Source organism: Cibotium barometz, chromosome 2 (assembly GCF_041138505.1).
Source record: "Cibotium barometz isolate CiBa-2024 chromosome 2, ASM4113850v1, whole genome shotgun sequence".
NCBI classification, from domain to species: Eukaryota; Viridiplantae; Streptophyta; class Polypodiopsida; order Cyatheales; family Cibotiaceae; genus Cibotium; species Cibotium barometz.
Window position 1 is genome coordinate 36,710,291 of NC_141047.1, and position 15,512 is coordinate 36,725,802.

The following is a 15,512-nucleotide window of genomic DNA, read 5'->3' on the forward strand; positions in this document are numbered from 1 at the left end:
CAACTGGCAGCTTGCTATAGCTGGCCGACCAGCTCTCTCGAGGGATATATAAGGGTGTTTACCCTTCCCCTCACTTTTCATCTCATTCTTACATATCTGCTGGAGGTCATTGGCTGTAGCAACAGTCTCTTATGCTTTTGCTGTTGGAGGGTGAAGCTCTCTTCTAGGTGCTGAGGACAGGTTCCTGAGAGATTTGCTTTCTCTATTTCTCTTTTCCCACCCTCCCTCTCTTCTTTCTCTCCTCTTGTTGTGCTCAGCTTCAGAGGAGGCTATTTGCTGTTTTTTACAGCCCTCTTTCTTAAGAGAAGGTTTCTTGTCAGAGGACATGGCTTTAGGAGATTTCTCTACTGCTGCTCCTTCTCCCGCTCCTTCATTGCCTGGATCCCCTGCTCCTGCTCCTTGGGTGGTTCCTCTTCCCGATCTTTCTTCTTTGAGTTTCTCTCATCCAGGTCTTGCTCCCATCCCTACCCATATACCATCCTACAATTCTCCCCAAGTCAGTGACTCCATGAAGCTTACAGCAACCAACTATCATACATGGTGTTTCTACACTCAATTATTGCTGGAAGGAGCCGGTGTGTGGATGGCTATCTCCACTCCTCACTTGGTGGACCCTGATTTGAGAAGCATATTGGATGCTCAGGCTCGTCTTATCATTATCCATTGCATGACTCCATCTATACAGGCACAATTTGTTTCTACTTGGAGTAATGCTCATCAGATGTGGACAGAGATCGAGAGGAGGTATGGGAGAGTTTCGACAGTGAAGATTGCCGAATTGGAGTCAGATCTGGAGAAGCTTACAATCAATAAGTTAGATAACTTGATTGAGAAGATTGGAGAGTTCACCCGTATTAAGCTGCAGCTTGAGGAGTACGGGAACACCATCAACAATCCCATCCATAAACTTCTTGGTAAACTGCCTGCTTCCTTTGATTCTTTGAAGGATAATATTTTATTTTGTGATCCTCTCTCCCCTTTTGAGAAAGTCTTGAGTTATCTCCACGACAAGTGCATGCTTCGCAGAAAAGGCAAGTTGGAGTTTGCTTTTGTTGCCTCTGACAAGGGCAAAGGCAAAGGCGGAAAAGGGACCTCCAACGACAACAACGAAAACAAAGGCAAAGGTAAGGGTAAATAGGATTCAAAGGAGTCCAAGGACAAAAGCAATGAATGATGTGGCAGGTCAGGTCATACTGAGGCTCGCTACTTTGCTCGTCGCGATGACTCTCGAGCAGCCAAAGCCAAGTATAAAGCCCAGGATGCTTCCAAAGCATTTGACAAGGACAACACCAAAGACAAGGGCAAGGACAAAGTTTCAGAGGAGGGATCTGCCAAAGTTTCATACATGGCAGTCACAGATTCATCTAATTCTTCACAAGATTCACTCCTCGTGAGTATAGCGATGAATTGGCCCAAAAATTGGTGCCTAAACCAATCATCATATCTGTCTCTAAGCCGTCTCATTGCTGCTGGAAAGGCTCAACTTCAAAATCGTACGTAAAGCTTCCTAAGGAAGGAGGAGGAAGAGATAAAGAGGAAAGAAGGGGAACAACAGAAAAAGAGAGAAGAAGAAGTTCAAAAGGGGAAGCTGTCCGTAGGGGCGGAGCTGTCTATACCATTGGAACTTCAGCCTTTGGTGGGAGCTTTGGCACAGAAGATGCAGGAAGGACCAAGCCACATCCCTGAGCTACTTGGAGAACTGGAGGCACAACTCTCCACCCAATAGCTGCACATGAACAAAGGGTTGATGACCGTGGCCCAGAACATTCTCTCATGCCCTTGTTTTCGTGGAGGAATATGAGTCAAAGGCCCAAAGCACCATCAATCAGATGTGTGCCCTGAATTAGCAACAACACGGGCTGCTCAAAAATGTTGCAACTAAAGCTAAGGACTTGGAGAGCAAAGCAAATGTAATGGCTCAGCATAATGTAGAAATGCAGAACAAGCTCGCTCTAGTGGAGAAGGCCTTAGTCCAATAGAAAGAGCTGAGTGAAGGGAAGATCAGATTCCTCACCAGCGAGAAAAACATGCTCAAAGCTCAGGTGGATAGGCTCAGAGCAAAGTTACCGGAAGCTCAAAAGCCAGCCAAGGTTTGGAGAGACGTCATCCAAGGGCTAAAAGAAGAAGTGATGAAGAGCACAACAGCATTGGCGATCGCCCAAACAGAGGTCCAAACCGTGAAGGCCCAGGAAGAAGAAGAGATTTTGTGCCTTCCGCTTGATGCTAAAGTGGCAATCATTAAAACAACGAAGGCCAGACTCAACAAGGACTACGAGTTTGAGGTATTTTCTTACCCAAACTAAGTTGTCAGAGAAGCATATGAGGATGGCCAATTTCCTCTCTATGTTTCATTTTCAGATCTTGCACACCCCGGGAAAGAAGAATATAGTGGCCGATGCATTGTCACGAAAGCCGTATGTAGCAGCTATCTCGGTTGCCTCTCATGGGGACTTGTCTACTATGCGTGATTTGTATCATACGGATGCTGATTTTACCACTATTTGGGCTGATTTGATAGCTGGTCATGCACATGCCAAATATGTGATCAAATAGGGTTATCTCGTGAAAGATAATTGCCTATGTGTGGTGTCTGACATGAGGCAAAAGGTTTTGGATGAGTGCCATGCTCCTCCATATGCTGGTCATAGAGGCGTAATACCTACTACGCACATGATTGAGCGGTATTTCTTTTGGCCAGGTATGCGGAAGGACATAGAGGCACATGTACATGCATGCATCACCTGTCAAACGGTCAAATTTGATAGGCAAAAGACACCAGGTTTGCTTCAGCCATTGCCTATTCCCATGTAGCCATGGGAAAGTATTACAATGGATTTCATTATGGACTTGCCACATACCCAACAGGGTAATGATGCAATTTGGACAATTGTGGACAGGTTTAGCAAGCAAGCTCATTTCTTGCCGGTCAAAAAGACCATCAAAGCTGAGCATATGGTTAAAATATATCTTGCACAAGTGTTCAAACATCATGGAATGCCGAAGTCTATTGTGGGGGATAAAGATCCCAGGACTACAAGTCTCTTTTGGCGGGCCTTATTTGATAATATGGGCACCAAATTGGACTTCTCATCAGCTTATCACCCTCAAACGAATGGGCAAAGTGAGGCTGCAAATTCAGCTGTGTTGGATCTCTTGAAATGTTATGTGGCGGATCAGAAGTCTTCTTGGGAGAAGTACTTACCGCTTGTGGAATTTGCATATAACAACACGGTGCATGCATCTATGGGAAAGTCCCCGTTTGAGATTGTTTATAGTAAGGTGGTTTTGCCACCCATCCTTCGTACAAAGGATGAGATATTTGCAGCTGATGAGTATGTAAGAGACTTGGATATTGCTTTTGCTCAGGTGCGGACAGCCATTGCAAGGTCACAAGACAAGCATAAAAAGGCTGCCGACAAGCATAGAAGGTGTTAAAGAGAATGATTGGGTATTGCTGAAATTTGAGAAAGCAAGACTTGCAAAGAGGCCTGGCAAAGAGGGTGCATATCCTAAGCTTGCAACCAGGTACTATGGGCCTTTTCGAGTGATCGAGAAGATCAATGAAGTGGCTTTCAGATTGGCATTACCTAGTCATTGGCACATACACAATGCTTTTCATGTGAGTCTCCTTCGCAAGTATGTAGGGCTGGAGCCCAGTGAAATGGTCATTGAGGATCCACCAGAAGTGGATGAGCTTGAGGAGATCTTGCAGCCAGAGCAGATTGTGTATCACAAGGAACGCAAGCTTGCTGTGCAGGCAAAGTTGTGAGGCGTTATCTTGTGAAGTTTAAGACTTATCTTCCCATTGATGCTAAATGGGTAGATGAAGAGTTCTTCAAAGATTGCTCACATGTGCTTCAGACATATTTGGATGCTTGCGGACAACTGTTTAGAAGCCGGGGGGATGTCACCATTTGGCTACCCAATTGGTCCACCCGTGCTTTCTTATCATGTATGCACATTGGACTGGTGTCCATGGCAGTTGTTTATGCCAGGGATTGATGCCACTCATGTGATACTGTAGACTTGGCTTTCCGTTGGGACTTGTGCCTCCATGTACATGCCCGGAAATGCTTGGTGGATTGGTGTTCCATTGGGTCTGGTACCTCGTGTACTTGCCTGGAGCACGTCTACTTTGGTATAGTCTCATGAACGGGGATTGTCCATACCAATGCTGCATTGCATAGCATCTTTATGTGCTTGCCTGCAAATGAAATTGCATGCTATTTTCATGCCTGCATGACCTGTGTGTAGTTCCGGGCTAGGGGACGCCCGGCCGTGAACCGTGTGTGTGAAACTGTCTGCTGACATGGTTGTGTGGCATGTGAACAGGTGGTAAGTATTACCCAATCTAGGCTCAAATAGCCCTTAGGACTTAGCCAATATTTATAAATGAGTGCGTTCCCACTTCACTAAAGTTTGGGCGCCCAAAAGTCACTTATAAATTATGACCGCTTCCAAGTTCACACTCACTGAAGTCTCGAGGCGGACAAGACTCAATGTCCAGGACCTGATCCTCCCCTTTTACTCATAAATGGGCATCTCCCCATGTCCCTTCACCTAATTGGACCCCAATTCACCTACTTATTAAGAGAAAATTCGTGTTTTCTCTTCATGAAGATTTTTGGAGGCTGAAAACTCTGTTTTTCCACCATTTCTCTCCATTTCCAAGCTCTCCATAGCCATACCCAACGTGCTAGGGTGTTTTCCAAGCTTCCTAGAGTGTTTCCGGATGCTAATCACTCTCCTACACACTCCTAATGACTGAAATTAAGCAAAACAGCTCTCTTTATTGCTGTAATTTCTAGTCTTTTTTTCTGAAAACCCTAATTTCAGCTCTCCTTTCTCAAGTTGAACCATAGGGGAAGCTTTCCCAAGGTTCCCTTCATCCTCTTGAAGACTTTTGTCGCGAAGAAAGGCGACAAATCAAAGATCTCAACACTCCAAAGACTTCCATTGCGAAGACTTGCGCTGTCATCAACTCTACTTGCTATTGGTAAGCTTTTATGCTTAAATATGGGAGCAAGTAGCAGGAGGGAGGAATTGGATTACAAGATCACATACCCTGTGTAGTGTTCTCTTGTTCTACGTGCTCTCTTGCAGATTGTTGCTACCATGTGTTGGTGGAACAATTGAGAGCAGATGGTAGGGAACATGGGCACTTGAGAGGGTAGTGTGGGTTGCAAGTCTACATCGACAACCACTTGTTTGCAATACTGTATTCATATGCATTGGTATGGAAATCTGGTCAGAAATGCCCATGACACTATGTACTTGATTCTCCCAAGATCAGTATACTTTATTTAAGGGAGGGGTCGGCTGTTCCGGCTCATTGTGTGTCTCTTGTCAATTCAGCAATTTACTTCTTGTATTTGAGCAAGTGTCCATCAAATCTTAGTGTATTTAAGTGTATTGATTAGGATTGTGTTCAACCAAGTTACAGCACCACTAGCAGCCTGGTACTTTGCCTCTGTTGGACGACAAGGCAATAGTTGGTTGCCTCTTGTTGCTCCATGAAATCGCTCCTGAGTGAATGGAAAAGCTGTAGTCTATTGTGGATCTCCTCATGTCTGGATCTCCTCCCCAATCTGAGTCACTCCAACCTTGGAGTCGAACTCGTTCCTTCGTGTCACCTCTAGCGGTGTAGAAGAGTCCAAGATCCTTCGTACCTTGCAAATACCGCAAGATCCGCAATCCTGTGTCCCAATGAGACTTCAACGGCGTCTGCATGAATGAGCTCATCAGCCCCATAGGAAAGCTCAAGTCCAATCTATTCAACAACCAGATCAATGAACCAACTAGCTTCTGGTACAGAGAGGCATCAATCGGCTCAAAAGGATCATTCACTGTAAGCTTCGTGTTCGGGTCTATCGGCGACGTGATAGGATCCCAAAGGCCTCAAGCAACTCATGGACATACCACTGCTGAGAGACAAAGAACCCCCTCTGGGTCTACCAGATCTCCAATCCCAAGAAGAAGTGGAGTAAGCCTAAATCGGTCATCTCAAACTCCTTTGACAAGGTAGCCTTCGTCAATGCAATGTGCTCCATATGACCGCCGGTGAGAATGAGGTCATCCACATAAAGGATGATCAACGTGACCATTACCGCGTTCCCGAAAAGAGATATAGGTTGGGATGTGCAAACGATCTCTGAAATCCAGTCCGTAGAAAGAAGGAATCAATCTTCTGATTCCAAGCCCTAGGAGCCTGTTTAAGACCATACAAGGCCTTCGGCAACCTGTAAACCATCCCCTTTGATCCTGGAACCTCAATGGAGGCTACTCAACATACACCTCCTCCTGCAGGTCACCATTAAGGAACGCAGATTTAACATCCATCTGATATACGGGCCACTGCTGAGAAGAAGCAAGGGCAAGAACGGTCCGAATTGTGGGCATCCTCGCTGTCGGTGCAAAGGTATCCTTATAGTCGATGCCCGGCTGCTGAGCATAATCCTTAGCCACAAGTTTGGCTTTGTGTTTGTCCACCGACCCATCTGCCGTATATTTGGTCTTAAAGACCCACTTGACACCAATGATAGACCGTTTCGACGGCCTTGGTACCAACTCCCAAGTGTTATTCTTCTCAATGGCATCCAGTTCCACGTGCATGGCTTTCCTCCAAGTATCCTGTGCAAGGGCTTCCTTGACAAAGTGGGCTCTTTGTCCCGCAAGATACGAGACATCAGAGCATAGTTTACCTGTAAAAGCTTCGCTGAATGACTTTTATCACGAACTCTGTGCGATCTTAGAGGTCCGTCCGCTGTGGTCCATTCGGAGGGAAGCTCCATGACACCTGACTCCTGAAGGGTGTCCACCAACCACCTGGGTGCTCGAACAGAACGCAGAGCCTCCTGTTGCTGTGGGGACTCATCTCCAACTGCGGGCTCAACCTCCTCAACTGACTGAGGCTGCCCAGCTGGAACAATCGACTGGGAATCATCATCAGAATCTTCTGGGTCTCCAAGAAGTGCCGGCTCATCAATAGTGGAAACCGGAACATGCTCATCAATGACCACATCCCTGCTGACAACAACCTCGTTCCTCTCTGGATCATACAACATGTATCCCTTGGAAAGAGAGTTATATCTCACAAAGACAAGCTTTTGGGACTTTGAGTCGAGCTTCCCCCTTTGCTTCTTCGGAATGTGAACATATGCATCGCTCCCAAACACACAGAAATGGGAGACATCAGGTTTCCTGCCAAAATATGCCTCAAAGGGAGTCATGTTCGGTACTGAAGTCGTCGGAGAACGGTTGAGGATAATGGACAGTCGTAGCCATAGCATCTCCCCAAAGTGGATGAGGAAGATCACGATGCTCCAGCATCGTCCTCGCCATCTCCACCACAGTACTGTTCTTACGTTCAATTACTCCATTCTCTGACGGCGAACCTGTATTGGCCAGCTCCCGCTTGACCATGTTTCACACAAATCTCACGAAAGCATTGGAAGAAAATTCTCCTCCTTTGTGAGCCCGAAGAGTCTTAATCTGCAAGCCAGACTCTTTCTCCACCATCACATGCCACTCCTTGAACCGAGTAAAAGCTTGGTCCTTCTGTCAAAGGAAATAAACCCATGTGAATCTGGAACAATCAGCATAAAGTACAAAGAACCTCCCAAGGATGCTGTCTGCATAGGGCCACACAAGTCAGTGTGTACCAACTCCAAAGGTTTCGAAGCCCGCCTGGAAGCCTGCTTCGGAAAAGATTCCCTGTGTGCTGCTTACCACGAATGCAAGAACTACAGCATCCTTGCTTGTTGCCAACATCTGGCAAGCCAACCACCATCTGGTCCCGAAAAGCTCGCCGCAGCGCATCCACATTCAAGTGGCTAAACCGAAAGTGTCATAAATCACCAATCTGAGAACCTGTCAAAGAGGAGAGTGCAGAGAGTTTGTATATACCATTCTCCACGCCGCCTTCTCAAACAACCTTCTATTGCATGAAGACCCGTGGTTTTTGGGAAAGAATCAGTACCCACATGGAGGTATATGGATTATATTGTTGGCTCGGCATTTTACAGCCTATGTTTCGGCTTGGTTGCCTCGTGTTGGGCTGTGTTATGGCATTTGTATATGGATAATCCGGCATCTCCCGTGGGGAGAGTAAGACCCTCAAAGCTTGTACATGATATTATTCTCCCTGGGTAATAAAATACTCCAAGGGGGAGGGTTGGCCCATTCCGGCCTCTATGCGGTGTCACACGTGCAAGCTCCATTTTCAGCATTTGTGGATGTTTCGTCGAGCTTTTATGTTTTATGCAAAGTGATGATGGATATGTTAAGATTGTGGCCATGTTTAAATGTTTTAATATGCATTGATGGTACTCTCCATGATAATTTTTTACGAGATTGTGGAATCATACGTGGCCAGCGAGCGATGGGTTTGGTTGGATGGTTGTGGCGCACAGTTCAAGTCGTCACAACAGTCTCACGGTCCCGTCGTAGAGCAACAGAATGCTCCTCAAACTCCACCCGGAAGCCAGTCTTGCACACCTCATGCACTGACAACAGATGAAAACCGAGTGCGGGGACGTAAAGAACACGAGAGGAATGCTCCCTCCCTCTGCCATCGGGAATGATCTCCATCCGGCCCTCACTGTGTATCGGTATGGTGGAATTGTCGCCAATGAAAATGTGACATGACTGTTGTTTCCGATCCTAAAAGAAGTCACGGGAAGGAGTCATGTGCTTGGAAGCACCACTATCAAGAATCCATTCTCGAGTATCCTTTGCGGTGAACCCAACTGCCTCCTCGCTTGAAGAAGATGAAGCATCCATGTCCAACATCTCCAAGTGCACAAAGGCTGGAGTCTTTGCAGCTGAAGCTGAAGAATCAGCACTCTTCCTAGTCTGCTTGGGACACTTCCTCCAATAGTGGCCTTTCTCGCCACAATCATTATAGGTCCTCTCGGCCTTCAGTTTCTCTTGGTTTGAGTCGGGCTTCTTCTGAGAAGACTTCTCCGATGAAGCCCTCCCTTTGCCCTTGTTGTTGTTATTACGGCCTTTTGACCGTTGGCCAGTTAAGGCCTCAGAACCTCCGCCCTGTGGAGGGTTTGTGAATCGCTCTTCTTGGTCCAAGACCATGGACACAAGCTCCTCCCATGTGATGGTGCTGAGCTTGCCACTGGTGATCAACGAAGAGTAAAAGGCTGAGTACTGAGAGGGCAAATGTAACAGCAACGTTATGGCCATATCCTGTGACGATATCTCTTTCCCTGCCTGGAGAATCCTGCTGAAGAGCCTGTAGCTAGTTGATGTGCTCCCCAATCGTCGACGACTTTGCAGGATTCATCACTCGCATCTGAACTTCCAAGGAGATTCTCTTCATGGGTGATACCCTGTTGTAGAGAGAAGCCAAATGTTGCCAAATACCTCTGGCCAGTGTCATATGCTTTATATGATTGATCACTTGTGGTGTGCAATTGAGGAAGATGAAAGAACGGACTCTGGCATTGACACGATCCCATAACTGTGCTTGTGACTCCCGTTCCTTCCGAATAGAGGGTAACTCCCCTTCCTCAAACTCGAGCTGTGGAACCCCAACAACAATGAAATCAGCTAAGTCATAGGACTCCAAAACAGATTCCATCATTACCTTCCATATGTTGTAGTTGTTCCCGTCCAACTGGTGGTCTGTTCCCGTCCAACTGGTGGTCCACCGGGAACGTGGGGAGTGTCGGGATCTTCACGTGCTTCTTAGCCATCTCAAGCAAATCTGCCATCTCAAGGGTTCACAAGGTGTTGTGAAGAGAGGGTGGGTGGGAAAAAGGAAGAAGAAGAGGTTGCAAATAGAATGCAAGGTGGCTGTCCAACGGTGATGATGGCCTTCTACCCGATCTGCAAGTCCCGAACAGCCCAAAACAGTCTCCAATCAGCACCTAATCAGCAAACCCTCGACGTCCCACTGTCTCCAAGCTTCAAGCCACCTGGGGCTTTGATACCATGTCAGAATGCACAGCGGAAATGAAGACAACTGCTGTAGAGAGCAATACACAGATGCAAGAGAGAGAAGATAGTGTAACTTGCTATATATACACCAATAAATCCCGGAATACTGAATGAATAGTGTGGGGGGGCAAGGGGCCATTTTAGATGGCCCCAGGCAGCTGGTTGGCTAGCACTAAAAACAGCTTACAGCAGCCCACGACTTGATCCAGCCCAGTCGGCCGGCATATGGGCAGTCGGCCAGGGCAGAACATCATGTCGGGTCAGAGACCATCAGTCGGCCAGCAAATGGAGGTAGCCGACAGCCCTCCCACACCCAGAAAGAAATGGGAAAAATACATGGAAGTGAGGAAAAATGGGGACACACCAAAACTGGGCGGGCACACCCACAACAGAGGCCCTGACATAGTGTACAGATAGGAGATGACTGCTAACAGACCAGTAGTGGCACTTTCTTGGACTGGTGGGGACAAGCTCTAGCAAGGTGTCCCATCTGATGAAAAATGAAGCACTTTCTTGGGAGGCCAGAGTACTCCACTCTCTGCAAAATAGGAGTTCCACGGAGGCACGGAAGCAATATGACATGAGGAACTGTCTCTAGAGAAGCTATGCAGATGCGAAGAGAGGGAATCCCTGATGTCCGAGCGAGAACCGAAGCGGTGGTGGAGGGAGATTCCATCTCTCTCCCGATATCTCCACCTAACACTGGGAGAACGGGAGGATATTCCTTCTTGGATGTCTGGTCGAAGCCGTGCCACCACCTTGCAAAGAAGGCCTAGGCCGTACATAGTGTGACGGGGCTTAGCCGCATGACTCTGTCCAATGCTGCTGGTGAATCAAACTTGACCTAGTAGTATCCACACCCCAGAGGATGAATATCAGTGATCTTTCCAGGCTTGCCGATGTGGCTAGCCTGCAAAAAATCCCTAAGCTGTCATGCGCCGGGCGGCTACCAACTAGCTTATGGACCAATGTGGAGGCCTCTAGGAAGGCGACTATCGCTAACGAGGAGCTGGAGGTCCACTTTAGAAAAAGACGGGTAGGGAGGGGTGGCCTCAGTCGGGGTTTTCAGAGTGTGTGCTATGGAGTCCTCCTGTGGGAAAAGACCAAAGGTGGCGACACTGCAACAAAAGGAAACAAGCCCTTGCCTTCATGGGAGATGTGTGAACCGGGTCCCGGGGTTGGGGGGCGCGCAGGGTTGGAGGGGGGGTTGGGATGAGGGAGCGGTGAAGCGCGAGAGGAAGAGGATCGGATGAAAGGAGAGGCCAGGGTGGGGGCAGCACAGGGTCAAGGTGTGAAAGGGAGGAAGAGGCAGCGGAAAGCAGGGGGCAGCCGTGGAAGGCAGAAGCCGGGGCGCGGGGGGGGGGGGGGGGGGGGGGGGGGGGGTTTGTTTCCAGCTTGATGCTGAGAAAAAGCTTTTCTGCCCGCTTTCCTTCTCGTCTCTTCCACTAGGGGAGAGAGCTAGGTGCCGGAAACAGAGCCCAGTTCAGAGTTAGCTACATTTTGAAAAAACAAGGGTGTATCATATGCACTTCAATAGATTTCTTATTTATTTGAGAAAATTTGTGCTCTCTTTTTTGATACATCTCCTTAATTAAGATGATTTTCAAGATTTTCTTTTGCAGGGCATGACAGCTGTGCATTTGTCTATTTATAAGTACGAGACAAGAAGGAAGCTTGATGTTTTGGAGTTACTTCTCAAGTATGGTGCCAATGCTTGTCTGAAAGCTGCAGCGCCTCCACAAGCAAGCAAGTTATCGATCATCCGACATGATTCTAAGGGCTACTCAGATACGTTATTGGAAACGAAAAAGATCAGTTTGGACCAAAAGATGCCACTACTACTAGCCTTGGAGCTGAAATCAGCACTTTATCTACGTGGTAAGGTCCCTCAACCTTAATCTCAACATCATGCTCTCTGGAGGTCTTATTAGCAATATGTAAGATAGAATGAGAGTGGAGTTACATAAGATTTGGCATAGAATAGGAGTTATAAAAATATTAAAAAGACCTAAGATAACAAAAATTGGCGCTTCCATTAGCTCCAAATTCATAGTAGGGGTGTGATTAAGGTTTTTGTTTTTTGAACATAGAAGGGTTTTTGTCCTGCCATGCGATGGGTAGACATTATAGCCTGGGATGGGTAGGCCTCAGTGATACTTCTCGAGTCAAGACCCTTTTTACCATGGCCAAGATTTATTTTAAAGATTCTCCAAATCACTTGCACATGAACGGCTGTGCGCCGCACGTGCACATGTACACACAAAAACTACAAAAACACACCCAAACCCACACATTGTCCAAACTGCACCACATAAATATAAGCCCATCCAAGCACTGCTCCCCACAGCACTAGCACGGACTGCACTCCAACAATAGCCAGCACCGTTCAACACTATGCCAAGGAATGTGTCCCACCACAATTGAAACAACACCAGAAAGAAAATTTTGCAGGCATGTGATATTTCCTATACCTGTTTTGCTTACCCTTGAACGCATGTGCTCTAGAAGGTTTTGATATAATGGAAACTTGAGCTCTTGCATTGAGAAGATGGCACTACCTAGTTTAAGCGGTGTAAGCTTCTCATGCAGGTTGGGAATACCGGCACTGGGACCCGGTGCTGAAGCTTCTTGCAGAAGCTACTTTGAGGCACTTGTCTACGAAGGGGGTTCACGAGCAAACTCCACTTCATGATATTCCAGATTTTGTCAAGCTAGGATGGAATAGTGTCTTCCAAAGTGGAAATCATAATCTGGTGGAAGTGTGTGTGGAGGGTAAGGATATAAGCGCCCTTGAGTTGTTGCTGAGTGGAGCATCAAAGGTCAGTTACAAGTCTCTCTCCTCTCTCTCTTTCTCTCTCTCAAGGTTTATGTACTTGATGTTTGGCATCACAGCTCTTCTAGCTGATTAGTAGGTCTTTCTTTTTATTAAAAATGTTCTCATTTGTTATACCGGAAAATTGGCTTAAGACCTCCATGGTCTCATGTTATTTATTTCTCTCATACATCATCTTGGCCTTTTGTAGACGTTAATATAACTCTCTCTCTCTCTCTCTCTCTCTCTCTCTCTCTCTCACACACACACACACACACACACACACACGTACATGTTATTTGTGCCTTTGTTGCATAATTATGCACGTTTATGTTTTTCTTTTTCTTTTTCTTTCATAATTCTGCAGAAGATTAAGTTGAAGTTGGAGAGTATGGCTGCATGTCATTCCAACAAACTTGAGCTAAAAGATACATCTTTTAGCATAGCAAAGGCCATGGTGAAGTTCATCTACACAGGATCAATAGAGCCGGAGTTTATGGAACAGAGGGGAATCGACCTTCTTCAAGCTGCTCACAAGGTTGTGATCTTCATTCAGTAAAACAAGTAATGGGTAATGGAGCCATTGATGATCACTAATGCAGAAGACACGCCTGTTAATCTTGTTTTGATAACATTTGTTAATTATATTTAATTGCAGTATGGAGTTGATGCTTTAAAGGCTCTTTGCGAAGTACAAATCAAACCTACACAAGGTGTGTGTCCGACGTCGTCTCCATGCTTTCATGGTTTGTGTCAGAATGCACCAAATGATCTAGATTTGGCACTAATTCTATTTCAAAGGAGGCAAGGAGATATTTCTTCGGCATGCATTGGGTTAAAAAGTTCAATTAGTATAGTAATCAGTGTGCATTATACATAACTTTGTTTCATTTTTACAGAGAACTGGATCAAACTACTTGCAGTGGCTGGTGAAAGTGACTCAGATTTGCTAATCTTAAAATGTGCAAGATCAATTGAGGATGTTATGGTGAAACGGCAAGAGGGCACCCATATATTGAGAAAGAGCTTTTCAGAATCTGGTCATGCTGCCCCAAACGAGTTGTTTCATGATCCTCATCATGTATAACATCGTGTTTTGAAATGATGTGGTAATCAAGGGGGGGGGTTATGATTGTCTTTTATGTTGTATGTTTAAAGGATGGTGCAATGTGCTAATGTATTCATAGAACATTTCCTAGCACTACCTTTTGTATTGGAACTACTTTATTGGTGTGAATCTCAGTTTGGAAGCCTTTCGAAGAAAACCATTTAAACTTGCCTTTACAAACACAACAGCTAGAGGAAGAATGATGAGGCAAAACTTGATCAGTACACTTGAAGTAAGCTATTTCTAGTTTAGTAGAGGAGAGCCAAAACAAAGTAAATACATTACAATATATACTATCTAAAATTGATAAGTTAGATGACCAACCTAACTTGAGTGAATTTCTTTTGTATTCTTAAAGTTGCTTTTATGATCTAAATTACATTTTTTCTCTTTCCAAATCTTTGAAAGGTCAATGTTAGTTCAGTTTTAGGACAAATTAGAGAATAGTCAATGAGTAGACTATTCTCGGTTGGAAAGCAGCAAGTTGGGGGTAGCCAATGAGCAGCTTTCCGAGGGAATGGTCTGCTCATGATCATTCACGCTTATCAGTCATCAGAGAGGTGAGCAATGTGACAAAACACCTAGGGTTTCTAGAGGCAGACAAACGGATTTGACAAGCGAGCAATCTGACAATCACATCTACTATCTCTAGGCAATTCGAAGGCAAGTGACAGCTACACAAATGACACATTTCAATGTTTTGGTGCAACAGTGATAGACATGTAGTGGAGATCTTGACCATTGATAAAATTTGAAGGGTGCAACATTGCAATGGGCTGCTTCAAAGCTCCTTTTAGCCTTCAAAAGAAGCCAGCCTTTGAAAATAGGGTTTTGAAGGCCACCTCCAAGTAAATTCTGTGAAGTAATGGGCATCACTTGAAGGCTTCTAGGCCGTGCAATTTTGAAGTCCAATGCAGGGTTGCAAATTCCAAGCAAGTGCAGCTTTTTTAAATGCAGGAAGGTCGATTAGATGGCATTGATTTGCTGGAATTGGTTTGCGCTTTGTTGACTCTGAGATTTAGAGAGGTTGATTGGATATCCTCGATTTGGTGTGATATTGCAAGCCCTTCTTTTAGAGTTTGATGTGGTAATTAGAAACTCGTGAGAAGTCCCACATTCATTATGGTTTCCCAGGAGTCCCTAGGGGTACCACATTCATAGTGCATTTGTTTGGTAGCCTAGTGATCAACAATTAGAAAAGACTCATAATATGTAATGTTGCATGTGTGCTGTAAACTTTTGCCTGCAGCAAGCCTTGTCCTCTTTCCTATTGAAGTGTATGATGGCTCGAAAATGATTTGAAGCGAGTACTCACCATGTAAGTACAATGACAGACCCTATGAAAGTACATTGTCCACTATCAACATTGAAAGTGCTCATCCTCCACTTTCAACACTAGAAGTGTTCATGTTCCAAAACATAAAATTAATTGAATAACTGGAAAATAGAAACAATTGATTACTAGATATTGCAAGGTGGCATATGCTTCTCAGGCTAAAGCTAGACAAAGTCTTTTGTAGAAGTATATGAAGGGGTTACACTTGACAAAGTTATCTCTTTAGCTCGTGGTGTTTTGTGAGTCAAGGACCTCAAAATCCTCTCAACAAATAGGGGCCTCAAGACAAGATGCATAAGTTGCTT

At 45.6% G+C, this 15,512-nt stretch overlaps 1 protein-coding gene across 5 annotated transcripts in view; it reads left to right on the forward strand.

The window, feature by feature from the left end:
* LOC147641008 (uncharacterized) overlaps positions 1-14,209 on the forward strand; it is a 44,269-nt gene extending 30,060 nt beyond the window's left edge. For 3 of the 5 annotated variants that reach the window (XM_086817254.1, XM_086817260.1, XM_086817268.1), the window contains exons 3-7: positions 11,574-11,829; positions 12,541-12,770; positions 13,131-13,301; positions 13,422-13,476; positions 13,663-14,209. In XM_086817254.1, the coding sequence (XP_086673380.1) occupies positions 11,574-11,829; positions 12,541-12,770; positions 13,131-13,301; positions 13,422-13,476; positions 13,663-13,850 (900 nt within the window). In that variant the 3' untranslated portion in view covers positions 13,851-14,209. Of the gene's footprint in view, positions 1-11,559; positions 11,830-12,540; positions 12,771-13,130; positions 13,302-13,421; positions 13,477-13,662 lie in introns of all 5 variants that reach the window. The other 2 variants (XM_086817287.1, XM_086817277.1) reach the window with 1 other exon arrangement.
* Positions 14,210-15,512: the final 1,303 nt, after the last annotated feature.